Below are 14,776 nucleotides of genomic sequence, written 5' to 3'. Positions count from 1 at the left end.
AAAAAATTAGAGCAGGTGCCTAAAAAAAATTTCATAGGGATCAAATCAATCCATTAAATGGAAAATAGGGGAAAATAACATAACAAGATTATGCAAAAAAGAAAAAGAAAAAATGTGCTAAGTTGGAAGAAATTCTTTTCTTTTTTTTTTTGCTTTCCATAAAATTCAATTTCATTATCAATTTCTCAAAAAATATCAATTTGTTCCATGGTTTTAGAAAGGGTTATGGCTAGATTTCCTCTTTTGCCCTTAATTATTGGTGCAAAAAATTGATAAAATTAGGTGGATTAGTCGTATAAGGACTGAATTGCCCACATAAATATAGGTGGGGGACTATTTCAACTTAAGTAAAATAGTTCAGGGACTAAATTGACTTATAATAAATTTCAAGGACTCTTTCAACTTTGTAAAAATAGTTGAGGGACTAATAAATTGACTCATTCTAAAGTTTAGAGACTATTTTGGTTTTAGAAAATTGTTTGGGGACTAAATTCGTCTTTTGCTCCTTAAAAAGATATACCGCACTCTTCCCTATTTATTTATTTTTTGATATCTGTAAAAACAACACAAACGACATCGTGTAGTTTGACGTTGCCCTTTGACCAGTTGACTAGACTTTGAAGTCTGAAGTGGCATTAGCAAGGCCAGGCTGAGGCAGGTGGAATACTCAATACTGAGATGGGGAAGGAAGGAAGGAAATGAACAATGAATTTGAGTGGCTGCTTCTTTCTTCCCAAACAGTCTCCATTCTACCTCTTCTCCTTGTCTTATTGTTATTATTCGGCTGCGCCGTCTTTGATTCTCCGGCCGTCTGTTCCGCGCTCTGTTCTACGCCTTACTACTCCCTTTCTCCACCGTCCTCCATCTCACCACCTAAATCCAAAACGTACAATTAAAAGCAGCAGCACCTGCCTCAAGTCAACGCCTACTACACTCTCAGCAACAGCAGCAGCAGCAGCAGCATCAGAATCATCGTCATCCATGGCGGCTTTCTCCGAACAAGCTAGGGTTCCCCCGGCTCTGCTGTTACCCACCCCTCCCATCACCAAGGCAACTTTAATTATGAAAAGCTTTCTCTCACATTTGCTATTATTATCTGTTGTGTTTTAATTTATGTATTGGTGAATGTATCTCTGATTGAAAATTATTGGTTTTATTGTTTAATGTAGTTTAAAATTGGTCTCTGTCAATTGGCTGTGACGCCGGACAAGGAGAGGAACATCCTTCATGCTCGGACTGCCATTGAGGAGGCTGCTGAGAAAGGCGCTAAACTCGTCGTTTTACCCGTAAACTCATGCCCTTTCACCATTTTCCTCTTTCATGCCCAACTTATTCTGAAGTGTGAAAATTGAGTTATATGCTTGCTATTAGCTTTTCACCTTTTTTTTTTCTTTTTTCTTTTTCAAGTGTTTGAATTTGTTATTGATTAGTCTTTGCTAACGATAGCTAGAAAGAACTTGTTAGCATTCCAATTTCAATATTTAATTATACTTGTGAAATTTGCAATAAATTGGGCTTGGAAAGATGAATTTCGATTGTTTTGGCTATAGTTGGAGGGGAACTTGATAAACCTTGTTTACATTTGGAAGCATTGAATTTTTTATGGGGTTTAGATTTTATCTCTCTCTCTCTATTTGTTGCATGATATTGTTTGAATTCTTCAAGTTATCTAGACATTGAAGATAACCAAGGATTTGTCGTAACTCGGAAAAAAATTCGTGTATGAAAACAACTCTTGGATCTCCATGCTAGAAATTTGAGAAATTCCAGCGTGTTCCTTGAACAATAAAAATTTTTGGAATTTAACTATAGTTTAAAGGTATTTTCTTGGTTTGAGGATCAGTGCATGTAAATAATTTTGGAACAGAAACTTTTGGATCTCCATGCTAGAAATTTGAGAAATTCCAGCGTGTTCCTTGAACAATAAAAATTTTTGGAATTTTACTCTAGTTTAAAGGTATTTTCTTGGTTTGAGGATCAGTGCATGTAAATAATTTTGGAACAGAAACATGGCCAACATATTGAGACCAACAGTTTCTCTTCTTATAGCAAGATGAAATATATTCCAGTCATTTTGATCTAGTGGATTTATCTGTACTTGCTAAATGTTTGTACTGCATCTTGGCTTATGTTATAAACATAGGCTTTATTTATTAAATTGAGAAGAGAAGGACCACATTAACTCTGGTGTTAAAACATTTTTCCCAACACTGAACTAATTTTTCTATGTCTTGTCTTATTGCATAAAGAATTGATGTAGTATTCCACCTAAGAAATTCAGTTTGATTGTTGAATTTTGCAAGTGGTATGAGCTGAAAGTTATGTTTCCCTCTTTTTCAGGAAATATGGAATGGTCCATATTCAAATGATAGCTTTCCGGTTTATGCTGAGGACATCGGTGCTGGTTTTGATAAATCTCCTTCTACAGCCATGTTGTCTGAAGCTGCTCGTCTTCTGAAGGTCACTATAATAGGAGGATCAATTGCTGAAAGAGACGGGGATAAATTGTATAATACTTGTTGTGTCTTTGATACAGATGGAAATCTGATAGCTAAACACAGGAAGGTATTTATCTTGTCTCCATTTCTTGTATTTGCTTAAGGTTATCTAATATGTGAGTCCAAGGAAAGTAATTTCAGTCTGATCAGTCTCCTGGTGTTCTTATTCAAAAGTATCTGTTGTTATTGAGTTCAAGAATTGTCATTAAGGGGTCGTAAATCCTGTGTACATTTTGTTGATAAGGAGTTTGAAAATTTCAGGATAATCTGCTGTTTTGGTGATGGCGATGTTCTTTGACATGACAAAGTGCTTTAATAAATGACACATGCTCATTCTAGACTATTGTCATCTAGACCTTTTCTTTTTGTTGGATTTGTCTAGGCAGCATATCTATGTATATACAGACTGACAGACACGAAGACACATACACACACTCACTCATACACATGCACATGTTTATTGTCTGGCCAAATTAGATCCTTCTCTAAGTTGTCCTTCATGTCTACTTGTTCTACTTCAGAATTAACTCAAATAATTTGAAGAACTTCTGTTTGAGCTTCTAGAACTTCTATTAACAGTCAATCATATTATGGTTATGAATCACAAAAGAAATAGCTAATTACAGTAAATCATATTAAAATTGTTTAACATATTGAAGTAAGTTTCTAATGTGCATCATACTTGTCTCAGATACACCTTTTTGATATCGACATTCCTGGTAAAATTTCCTTCAAGGAGTCAAAGACTCTTACTGCTGGGGAGTCTCCTACAGTTGTAGATACTGGTATGCAGAATAGATGTGCTGTTGTTGTCTAAACTTCTAACAACAGCCCTGCTTCCTTTACCTTATGCTTTATGAGTTTACTCCTTATCATCAATTACTGAAAAGCTGCTATGGAGGCACTGGTTGCCTACTTATTTTATGAGTAAATTTGGCAAGTTTCGCTGGCAAAAGCAATCAATATCTATGGAAAGTGTGATAGTGGAAAAAATGAAGCACTAAATTGAAAACTAGGACAAAAGTGAATAGAACTTTAGTTATGGCATCCTAATTACACTATTGTACTGTTACCTTTTCTTTTGTTCAAGTTGAGGTCCCAAACCAACAAAATTCATTTTCTTTTAGGCAATTTAAGTCAAAGAAATACAGAAAACTTTGGGTAACCTCAAAGATGGAAAATATCATCTGATATTGGACTATATATATATATATATATATATATATATATATATCTGTGTTTTATACTTTATGTATTCTCTGTTGAACTCTTTGATAATGTTTATAATATCTGCTGCATATTTGTTAATCTAATCACTTCCTGCAGAGGTTGGACGGATTGGAATTGGTATCTGCTATGACATTCGATTTCAAGAATTGGCAATATTATATGCAGCAAGAGGTTTGTGCTGTCTATATGTCTTTTCTGATTCTTTTTCATCTGCATCTTAATAGGTAGCAAAATGATATCCATGATGTAAGTTTTGGTGAACAGAGAAGAGAATAGGTTGCAAGACCCTAATGGATCTAAAAATTGCCAGATTAGTATATAAAGCTCTATTTCAAGTGGTGAAGTATTTCAGTTTAGTCGTGTATCAGCATGAATACTTTCACAGCAAGATTATTGCTTTAGACGGAAGTTTATAATTCTTCAGTTCTGTATTGCTTTGTTATTACTAGGCTTGGTGCATGATATCTGTTCAGGCTGTCTGCAGTATTGCTAGGCTTGGAGCTATTAGTTCCTTTGTGCTATTCTCTTAGTCTGTAAATGACATATATTGTCTAGCTAGTGACGACTGGATATATCTTGGGCTACTATCTTGTAATCTTGAGTTTTCTTGTGGGTTTCTCAACTATATCGTTTTCAATGCAATTGTTTGGTAAAAGGGATTAAATTAGATTGACAAGGGCTATAGATTCAGAAATTAGCACTTCTAATATAAGGCATGATATGATACTTAGTGATTGCTTATGGACTTCTTCCTTATACCCACTTTTTTTTGTTAACTATTATATAACCCTTTGGCAATCATCAGGAGCACACTTGATTTGCTATCCTGGTGCATTCAACACAACTACTGGGCCATTGCACTGGGAGTTACTCCAAAGAGCAAGGTGATTATACATTTTGATAGTTGGCTATAAATTCCTCTATGGTAACAGTTTTGTTTTTGACAATTGATTTTTATTATCCTGAATTGAGTCCAGCTGGACACCAATACGGTAGGCTAGCTTGGATTATTTAGTTCTTGGCATCTTCATGGCCCAGATAGTAAACTATTCAGATAATGTTGCGTTTGTAAGAGAGAACTGAGGCTTCATGACTCATTTGTAACAAAATTATTTTCACATAGATGCAAAGTGAAAACATCTCACAAACAGATATTCTTATTAGGTAATGCAACCTTTCCACTTAAATTAGAGTAGTTTTAACCTCCCTGGTCACCTTGTTGCACCTTTGCTTACTATTTTTGCTATAGAATGTGCTCAACTTTTTGTCCCTTGCAATTTAGTTGTTCTATTTGACCAAGCATACTGCTTTAGTGTCGTACATAGTTTGCCCTTAGATACAATCCATGAACTTAAGTTGAATTTAGATCTTGCCATGATTGCTAAATCCAGGCTGCTGACTCTTTTAGGTGAACAAAAATCTCCCATCCTCCCCCCAGAGAAAAGAGAGCAAACAAAAAAAGAAAAACAGGGCACAGTAGGACAAAGGATAAGTTTCTTGTGTGTTCTTAAATGTTCTTTAAGTAGTAATTTCACTGGTTTTTAGTTCTTTTTGTTGTGAAGTTCACCTGTTCTTCAACAATACTAAATAGTGTCTTCCACTTTTCTTTGCAGGGCCACAGATAATCAGGTATACTGATGACATGGATCTTTCTCATACACATATATATGCTTCCCTCCAACTGTTTCTCTACACATTGTACTACCTTTTGCTTATGTCTCTGTGTTCCTTATTTTCTGCTCTCATCAAAATTCCTGTCATCATGATTATTTGTTCTCAGTCACAAGTCTGCACCAAATGTCATCACATGCTGTGCCCTATATTTTCTTATGCTTCCTTGCCTCATACATTTTCCTTTATTGGAAAATATTTAGTTCTACTAATTGTTAGGACATTCATTAGGGGTTCTTGGGTTCAAGACCTCACACTTACTCCAAAAAAAAAAAAAATGTTTTCAAGAAGGAACCATTCTCTGGTAGTATTCAAGCAACCCCTTTAAATTTCTAATTTATACATGACCATCCTCCACAATCTCCAGATCAGTTTTATTGTTCTTGGTGATCTGTTGACATTTAACTTGAAAATGGAAGAAGGTTAAAATGACATATTCCTTTCCTCAACCAAGGTAACAAGTATATGTAATCATTTTGTTTCTTTGATATTTCTATCTGCTTATTTTCCCTAGTTCTCTTTTGCTATCAGGACTCATTCACTCAAAAGTGTTGAACAAGGCCTCAAAAACATTCTCCAAATTAGAATCATTAATTTTTGAAAGTGAATTTGATGAGCTGGTCAAATTCAGATACTAGTAATTCATTCCTTAGATTGGTTAAAATTCATTAGTGGGGATGATATAACTAGTGTCACACTCCAGATGCCATACAAGTTCACTAACATTTCCAAATCAGACTACATGAAAATTTGTTTAAAACTGGGAAGAAGTATGTTGATACTGCAGCAGCAGGTGCACGAGCCTATTTTACTCTGTATAATTTACTAGGGGGATATGTGTTAAAACCCTATAGAATCATTAATATTCAAATTAGATGAAATGTGAATGATGATATTCTGACCAAGGAAAAGGGGAAAATGAATATCACTTACTCTTAAGCTGGGCCAAAAGAACTAATGGATTTAAAAAATTGAAATGCCCATCAGAATGAGCTAGAGTGAGAAAGACGATATTGAATTACGCACAGAGTGATATGGTTGGATGTTATTTTCGTTCAGCCGATCTTACTGGTAATAGATGACTGTTGGCTCTGAAATTTGTTTGAATGTTCTACATAATGAAACCAATTTCATCTTTAAATTCTTATTGTTCTGTAAATATTATGACAGTTGTATGTAGCAACTTGTTCACCAGCTCGAGATCCTGGAGCTGGATATCAGGCTTGGGGCCATTCCACTCTTGTTGGACCAGTAAGTCAAGGCTTCGTTCTTTTATCTCATCCTTTTGGAATGTTGAGTGGCTTCTCAACAGGGAAACATTCTCTTCTAATCTGCAAATTTTGAACTGGCTTCCCTCGCTCCAACCGCAAATATAACTTTGATATGTCTATGTATATAGAAAATTTTGAAAGATTTAGTAATAGCAAACCATGAATTTGTCTATGTTGCAGTTTGGAGAAGTTCTAGCAACTACAGAACATGAAGAAGCTATAATTGTAGCAGAGATTGACTATTCACAAATTGAACTCAGAAGGTGAATGGTGTTGATTCTCAGGCCCCTTGCCCCATCCCAGCAAACGAAAAAAGGAGAAAGAAAACCACCCACACTCACATCACACAGTGTCTTCCCTTTTACGCATTATGATTTCTGTTCACGTGCTTATGCTTTTAACATTTCAAATTTTAATGTCATCTGCATCTGTTTCTAGTTAATGATTTTGTTCTCTTAAATCCAATTTGTTGCATGTAGGAATAATCTTCCACTGGAGAAGCAAAGGAGAGGTGACCTTTACCAGTTGGTAGATGTTCACAGGTTGAATTCTAAATGAATCTGTTGAAGAACATTATAAGTTGCTACTGATGTATAATTAATTGCATTAATCATCAGAAGTACTACCGTTGTGTGGAATAATATGAAACACTGAGTATTTGCAGCCACCAGAGGAAGCTCATTGGTTTACTTGCTGTGGCAAGTCCCCCTTCCTTGTCCCATCTATTTGTTAGGCGGCTAGCAGCATTTTCTTTTTTAAATCTATTTACCTGTGATCACAAAAAAATTTTGGTGACCTCGACCCTTCAAATTTTGGAGGAATTTGAGTTACAAATTGGCTGAGAAGTGCCATATACATCATCCTATCACTAGGTTCGATTGTCCCGAGTAACCTTCATGTTGTTTTGCCTTGGACTTGATAAAGAATCTCCCGTTTTTTAATTAGATTCTTCCTCATTCGAACATCTTTAATAGATAAGTAGCTTTCTGAAGTTCTCATTCCCGAAGTCTTTTAGCCACTGAATCGAGATGTTATGTTGACAATGACGCAGACATTGTGCTTAAGAGGAGGAGAAGATTGTGGGAGGTTAGCTGGTTTTGAGAGTGAGAAGATGCCTTATTTAGTCTAACTTGGCTTGATTTTCTATGTAGCATATAAATTTGCATAATGTCTCGTGGATTGATATCAGGGTTGAATCTGGTCGGAAGCCAGTATGCATGACTGCTGTCTTAAAAACCAAAGCAAGGATCAGAACTTGGCAGTGCACGTGGAGCTTCTTAGTGCTTTGGCTCCGGACAACAACACAGAGAATTCGCTGTCAGAAACGGAGGGGAAAAGACAATATGCGATCGTTCGTTGGCGGCTTTTGTCGACAAAAGACTCGCTGTTTTCGTACCAAGATAATTTTGAAAGAAAGGAAGGAAAAGAAAAGAAGAGAAAAAGAAAGATCCAATTCGTTCATCCTCAAAAACAGTGACCTCTCCCTCACTCATGAGCAGATTTTCCTCGGGATCCCCAAGCCACCACCATCTTCTTCCTTCACCATCCGCTTTGAATCTCTTGTCACTCACGCATGCACAGCCCTATTGGCATTGTTCTCTCTCTCTTTACAGCCTGTGTTTGTTTTGTTTCATTTCGATTTGATTTTTGGGTAAGGAACAAGTACATTGATCTTTTTGGTGAAGAAGTGTAAAAGAATCAGTGTAGCAAGTGGAGTTCAAATGAGGAAAAAGTCTGGAAAAGATAAAGGTTGTTATAATTAACTTTCAATATATACAGTTTGGTGAAATCCAAATTTTACTTATATGTCATATATTTAGCCATGATAATATATACACTATCAGTATATATAAGATTAACTCTTACTATAACTATATAAGCTATATACTAGTCTTTGTATACATAACGCACTTTTTTTTGAGTGAAAACCACAGGAATTAATCAATAGTTACCGTGATAGGAAGTATTAAATGATATGAATATACCTTATGAAAGTGCGATACAATGCGGATGCAACTCATGATTGATAAAACTTAAATCCAGATCTGTTTGAATTCAATGTCCTCGCCTTAATATGTAAAACTTCGGGTTTCCAAATTGCTCAAGATCATGTAATGTGCAAATCAAGTTTAGTGCAAACATAGGGTGTAAAAAAAATCATCGCGAATGCTTTGTTTAGGTTTGATTTCTTGGTGGATTAGACAAAGTTTCAAATTCGAGATCAAAGTTACCCGACAATATATCATACATGAGCCTAACACTAGTAGATACTTGGTTGAAATCAAGCTTAACTAATGTAAAACTTGTCTAAGGCTCTATTTGATAATTAAGTCAGTATTCAGATCTTAACATGTTCAGATGCCTTTTAATAACCAAAATAGAACGTCTGGATTAATTAAATGGTACTGAATTTTCTAGGCAAAACTTGAAAAAAAAAAGTGATAAATTATTTACTTATTACTTAATATGATATACGCTCAAATGTATCAGATTTATTATTTAACAATTCAGGAATTTAATGTATTCAATCTTTAGATTCATATTTCAACTTTCAATTTTATTAAACGCATCCTAATTACTTGAGTCCAATGAGGTAACAAACTAATCACTAATAAACTCTTAAAGAGCGTTGTCTCAAAGTAACTTAGCTTTATGTCTTAACCATATTAAAAAAAATTTCTTTTAAGTACTAGCATTTGGATCGACTTGACTACAAAAGAAAATAAACAAACATCTTTGGTTCAAGTTTAGAACTTTCATAGGTTTTTTTTTTGTCAAATGTCAACAATTTACGCCTATGCCTACTTCTACTTCTACACTATGAGAATTATTATTTTTTTTTTTTATCAAATGTCAATAATCTACACGTATACCTACACCTACTTCTACTTCTACACTATGGAAAAGAGAACAAACCCAATTGGATAACTGGGAATTGGAGGGGTCTAAACTACTTCTGAATTAGATAGGTATACCAATTGAATTTGAAAAAGTCACATATTAATAGCAATTGATAGGAGGCATGATAAAATTCTTAGACCTCCCATCTCACAAAAACCTTAAGTGCCTTTGTAGTGGTTAATAGCCCAAAGGAGTGTTGATTTAGAATTTTGAGAGTTTTTTTTTTTCTGGACACGATAAATTTTAATCTATACCTATTCTTACTTTATACTAGGGAGAGGGGAACCTAAGGACGGTCAAAGGAGGAACTCAAAGGGATTGAAACACCATCGGTTCGTTCGGATGTCCATGCACTCCCTGGCGAAATTTGTTTAGAAAATTCTGGATTAGAATGCTGGTGAAGGTGAAATTTTGAGAGGTTGATGACACGAATTCTTGCCGACAAGGGGTGGGACAGGGATAAACGTGTCAATAAATGATTGAAAGGCATGTTTTAGATTTGAGAAATTCTGGGGGCACAAAAGCAATAAATGGTAAGAGTGATGTAAGGAATGGTACACCTTAAAGCCGAGACATCAATTCCGGGGCTCTGACTCACACGTGTCAGAGCGACTGGTTCACGTGCTGATGGCCCTCAGTCGGAGTCCGAGCCCTTGTGCATGATGCAACCACACTCCTCCAATCATTGGTCCCACGTATTACTTATTCAACACCAAACGCTCTGTCCGTACTCGATGAGAAGTTGGATCAACTCATGGCCGCGTACGCCTTAAACTGATTCTCATCGAGGGTTTGTTTGGATAGGGTATTATTTGAAATAATTACTATAATATTTTTTATGATGTGATATATGTGAAATAAAAAGGTAATTAGGAAGATAAAAAACTATATTAGAAATTGTAATGGTGATGTCAGCAAATATATTTGACCAAATAATCTGCTGTCCAAACAAACCCGCAGAATTGAGTCAAGAATGGAGCTCGGTTTAATTTTATCAAACTTAAATTTAATTTCGAACCTAATGAATTTTTAATATAAAATTTGAACTCGAATCCGACCCCAAGTCTAGATAATTTAGATTAAGTTATATTAACTACTGTGTGACGCGAATAGGAAGTTGATGTATGGTGTTGTGCATGCAATTTCAAACTCTATAGATGAAAGATTGTCTTCAAATCCGACTAATACTTATATTTATCAGAGCGCGATTCGAACTGCAAATTTATTTGTGATGTTATGCATGCAATTGCAAACCATGCGGATGAAAGATTGTGTCCGAATCCAGCTAGTAGCTTTACATTGTGGGAGAGAATCAGAATCACTGTCATGGTTAATACACTATCATGGTTTAATAAACGCCGCGTAAGTGAAATTTATATTTGAAATTCAAATTCAACATATGCAGTATTCATTCAATTATGACAGTGTATACATTATCAGTGTATAGAAAATTAATCTTTTATTTTTTTTTGATAGGTTTAAAACTTCTATGTTATGTTTAAACATATAGTGTCAATTAAAGCTCAAATTGCAAACTTGAAACTATTTTGAAAAGAGGAGGATATAAAAAAATAACAAAGAATGAAAGACAGAAAAGATGCAGACGGCAATTCAATTCAAATGAGAGATCTTCATTTAGGCAGACTGGATCACTACACGCATATCAAAATGTTATAAGACTTGACTCGATTTGAGCTTTATATTAACTTGTTCAATTTTCTCTTCATCGTCCTCCTCATGGCCTTCAACAAAAGCCAAATTTGATTGATTACTGTTCTCGCAAGCCTAAGCCATTTATTAGACAGAAGATGGACAAATTTGGTGTTGATGAACAGGGGATAAAGTACAATTGAGATTGATCAAGGCAGCGGGGGAGCCATCCAACATTGTGGCCTCCATGAAGTAATGTACTTGGAGACAATATACAAATATAAGTTGGCTGGTTAGTAGACAATGTTACGTGTTAAGAGACAAATTTCCAAGTTGATTTGTCAATGAATCCAAATCTTCAACAACGTTAAGTCTTGAGGGACAAGGTTCCTAGTTGATTATCAAGGAGTCCTTATGATTCAACGATGTTAAGTGCAAAGCGACAAAGTTTCATGTTGATTTGTCAAACAGCCCTATCCTGCTTATAAAAATTTATTGGCTGCTTTGAATTAGTGTTACGGTCTGACTAAGAGATATTTTAGGTGTTGTATTTTTAGAAATATAAAATTTATTAGCGAAAGTGAATAAATACAAGAGAGAGTAGGCAAGATTAAATAGGAAAACGGTATAAATGCAAGAAAAGATAATAATTGTTAGTGTATATATACGGTATAAACGGTAGGTAGATTAGGTAAATGTTAAGTGTATTAATGGGTGCCTTTATTAGAAAAATCCTTACAGCTATTGGGATGGAAGTTGATGTTCATACTTCTTTTGCTTGATGAAATTATTATTTTTCTTCCAAATATATGACACTAGAAGTTAAAGGTTGGTTGTAAGTAACAGTTGATTATTACAACCACACTTTTATTTTGTCTCCAACTCCAAGCTTGCGGCTGGATAATAGGATGAATTTTTTTTGTTGCAGGTGAAATTTGAACCCTCACCTCTAACCCAAAAAGGGACTGAAGTCCCTCCCTAGTGGCCATTGAGCTAGCCAAGTGGTCGAGTAAATAAAAACAATGGGTTTTTCTAAGTATTCGTTAACATATTTGAATTATACTCAACTTATCATGTAAATATACACACTAATAATTATTACCCTCAATTTCGTGTATATACTTTTTCTAATTGACTGTACTTTTGCAAAATTTTAATACTGTACGTGACCAAAGACACTAAAACTTGAGGAATATTTCCAACTGCAATGTGTACAATTAATACGAAATTGTCTCTACGCATTTATAGCCTACTTATGAACAATCTTTTCAAAGTAGAACTCTTGTCTATTATTAGAGTTATTAAGCTTGATTGTCAACCAAAATTGTGGGAATTAACGGCGAACGGGCAAAAATGGTTCCATTTATTTAAGCGAAAATAATTAGCGCGCTTCGTCGACATAGTACATTTGTAGAGCCAATCATTAATTGCAACTGGCCATGCAGAGAGCTTTGGTTGCTGTTTCAAGTAGCTAATCTGACGTTAAAGGATATTGGATAGTATTTTCCAAGGATGAATACCAATAACTTTTTCTTTTGAGGGTTCGATAGATATTCCAAATTTTATAATTAAAGAGGAATGCCAACGATAAAGGTTTGAAAGAATCGAGAATTTCACGGCCACTCGACTAATATCTTTTTTGTCTTGAAAGCAATGTAGGTTTTGTGTGACTTAAGTATACTACAAATGCCCAGTGAACATCTGTTAGACAAAATCTTAATTTTTAATTCAAGTTTGAGTATGATTGAACTTCGAAAGTTCATATATGTGAATAGAAAGATGGGAGTATAAGTATTCGTATCAAGTTAGTCACGTATATTCATGTTGAAATTGAAATCCAACAACAACTTAATTAACAATATGCATACACAAACTTCTTGAATTCCTAATTCTTGGTGATCGCTGGATCCCTAATCTTTGTTATACTCAAAGTCAAAGGCACCATCACTTAGGGGAAACTTCCAAGCCATATTCAAGCCATACTCAAAGTCTAGTTACGTACTATCTATCAATCCATATTGGAAAAATCTCTTTATCCATTAAAAAAACAGGTGCAGTCCCCTTGTCTCAAAACATTAATAGAGTAGTGAAGTACATTGCACGAACACCTTATCAGTCTCTGTCCATTTTTTTTTTTGGTTAATGGCTGCTACGTACCATCTTACCTTTGCTTTGCATGAATGGGAAGCCATTAGCGAGACCAAATGGCCAAACCCGACTGCAACTGGTAAGCTTTTTCCAAGACCCCTCTCTTTTTTAAGAGTTCAAACAAGAAAGTGATGGATCTAACATTATTTTGCGTAGAATGTAGCAATAAGCATGGACATTACTAAACCAAAAGGGGAAAGCATGTGATCTTGGCCACGACGCAAGAGGCAGAATACCTGGCAAAACCAACCATGCCCTGGCTCCATATTCCATTCCATTTCCATGGTGTGCTAGTGTTTCTGGGCTGGTATTATTGTGAGTTCATAAACTCAATTCCAACAAATCGCTTTCGGTCTCTCTGATGATTTAGACTGCTTTATGGATGCTGTAGACAATGGAGACATGAAAATTCTTTCAGTGGACTTGGTTTCATTGTATCATACCTGCAATATATATGTCAAGATTAATGATTTATTGATGACCCGCAGGTCACACATGTACCTAGATATTCAACAATTTGTCACCCACGTGGTGCTGGAGAGTTTGATTATTCTTCTTTCCATTTGATTTAATGCGTTGCAGAATCTTTTGATTTTTGTTTGTTTTCAAATCCATTTCTTGAAGAAAAGACCAACTATTTTCCGTTAAGACTATTTTGCATTTGTGAATTAACATGGGCTTTTTAATTTTTAATTTTTTTTTCAGTGTAAGAGGTCTCGAACATGGGATCTCGCACTTATTCGAACGTGGGATCTTCCGTTTACACTTTTCCCCTAATCACCCAACCCGTTCTTGTCCCGAATTAACATGGTTTATTTACGTTCAAGTTTCATAAAGCACTAAAAGCGTCATTTTTTGTCCTTTACGTTTATCAGAACATTCCTTTTCCAAAATGTGTTTCTTTGGATTAGCCATTATTTAGAAAAGACAAATTTTTTTATTACATTATAAACACGTTCACTAATCTCCTTTAAATATTTTTCAATCTCATACATTACATCACAAAAAAATACTACAGTGTTAAAGTGCTATTTCAAGAGATTTTTTCAAATAATCTTCTATCCAAACACGCTTCTTAGTTTTTTTTTAACCTAAACCTATAATTTTATTTTGGTTTTTAGTTCTTCCAATCAAGATGCTTAACAGCTGTTCTATCCTGCATTGAACCCAACTGCATTTTTTTTTTTTTTTTTGTGGAAACTAAAGGAATGATCATATGGTTTGGGACTCAAATATTCTAATTTTTTGTTTAAATTTTAATTCTAGTAGGATTTATGACGTATCACTGTTGGTTGTAAAATACTACAAATTGATGGTAACCAGAAAGGAAAAACTTTTTTTTAAAAAAAAAAAAGAAGAAGAAGAAGAAGGAGGAGGAAGAAAGTGATTCAGCTCCTTAAAATACCC

At 34.9% G+C, this 14,776-nt stretch overlaps 1 protein-coding gene across 1 annotated transcript; it reads left to right on the top strand.

Moving 5' to 3' along the window:
• Positions 1-672: 672 nt before the first annotated feature.
• On the top strand, positions 673-7,561 carry LOC113781717 (omega-amidase, chloroplastic-like). The gene is made up of 10 exons (XM_027327691.1): positions 673-1,050; positions 1,170-1,286; positions 2,341-2,565; positions 3,190-3,283; positions 3,825-3,899; positions 4,534-4,612; positions 5,342-5,357; positions 6,570-6,650; positions 6,851-6,933; positions 7,150-7,561. Exons 1-10 carry the CDS (start codon positions 706-708, stop codon positions 7,226-7,228), a joined length of 1,194 nt encoding a protein of 397 aa, XP_027183492.1. The 5' UTR covers positions 673-705; the 3' UTR covers positions 7,229-7,561.
• The last annotated feature ends 7,215 nt before the right edge of the window (positions 7,562-14,776 follow it).

The sequence above is a fragment of the Coffea eugenioides genome, chromosome 8 (assembly GCF_003713205.1).
Source record: "Coffea eugenioides isolate CCC68of chromosome 8, Ceug_1.0, whole genome shotgun sequence".
Lineage (NCBI taxonomy): Eukaryota > Viridiplantae > Streptophyta > Magnoliopsida > Gentianales > Rubiaceae > Coffea > Coffea eugenioides.
The sequence above is the reverse complement of the archived record's forward strand: the minus strand, read 5'-3'. Positions and strand labels throughout refer to the sequence as shown.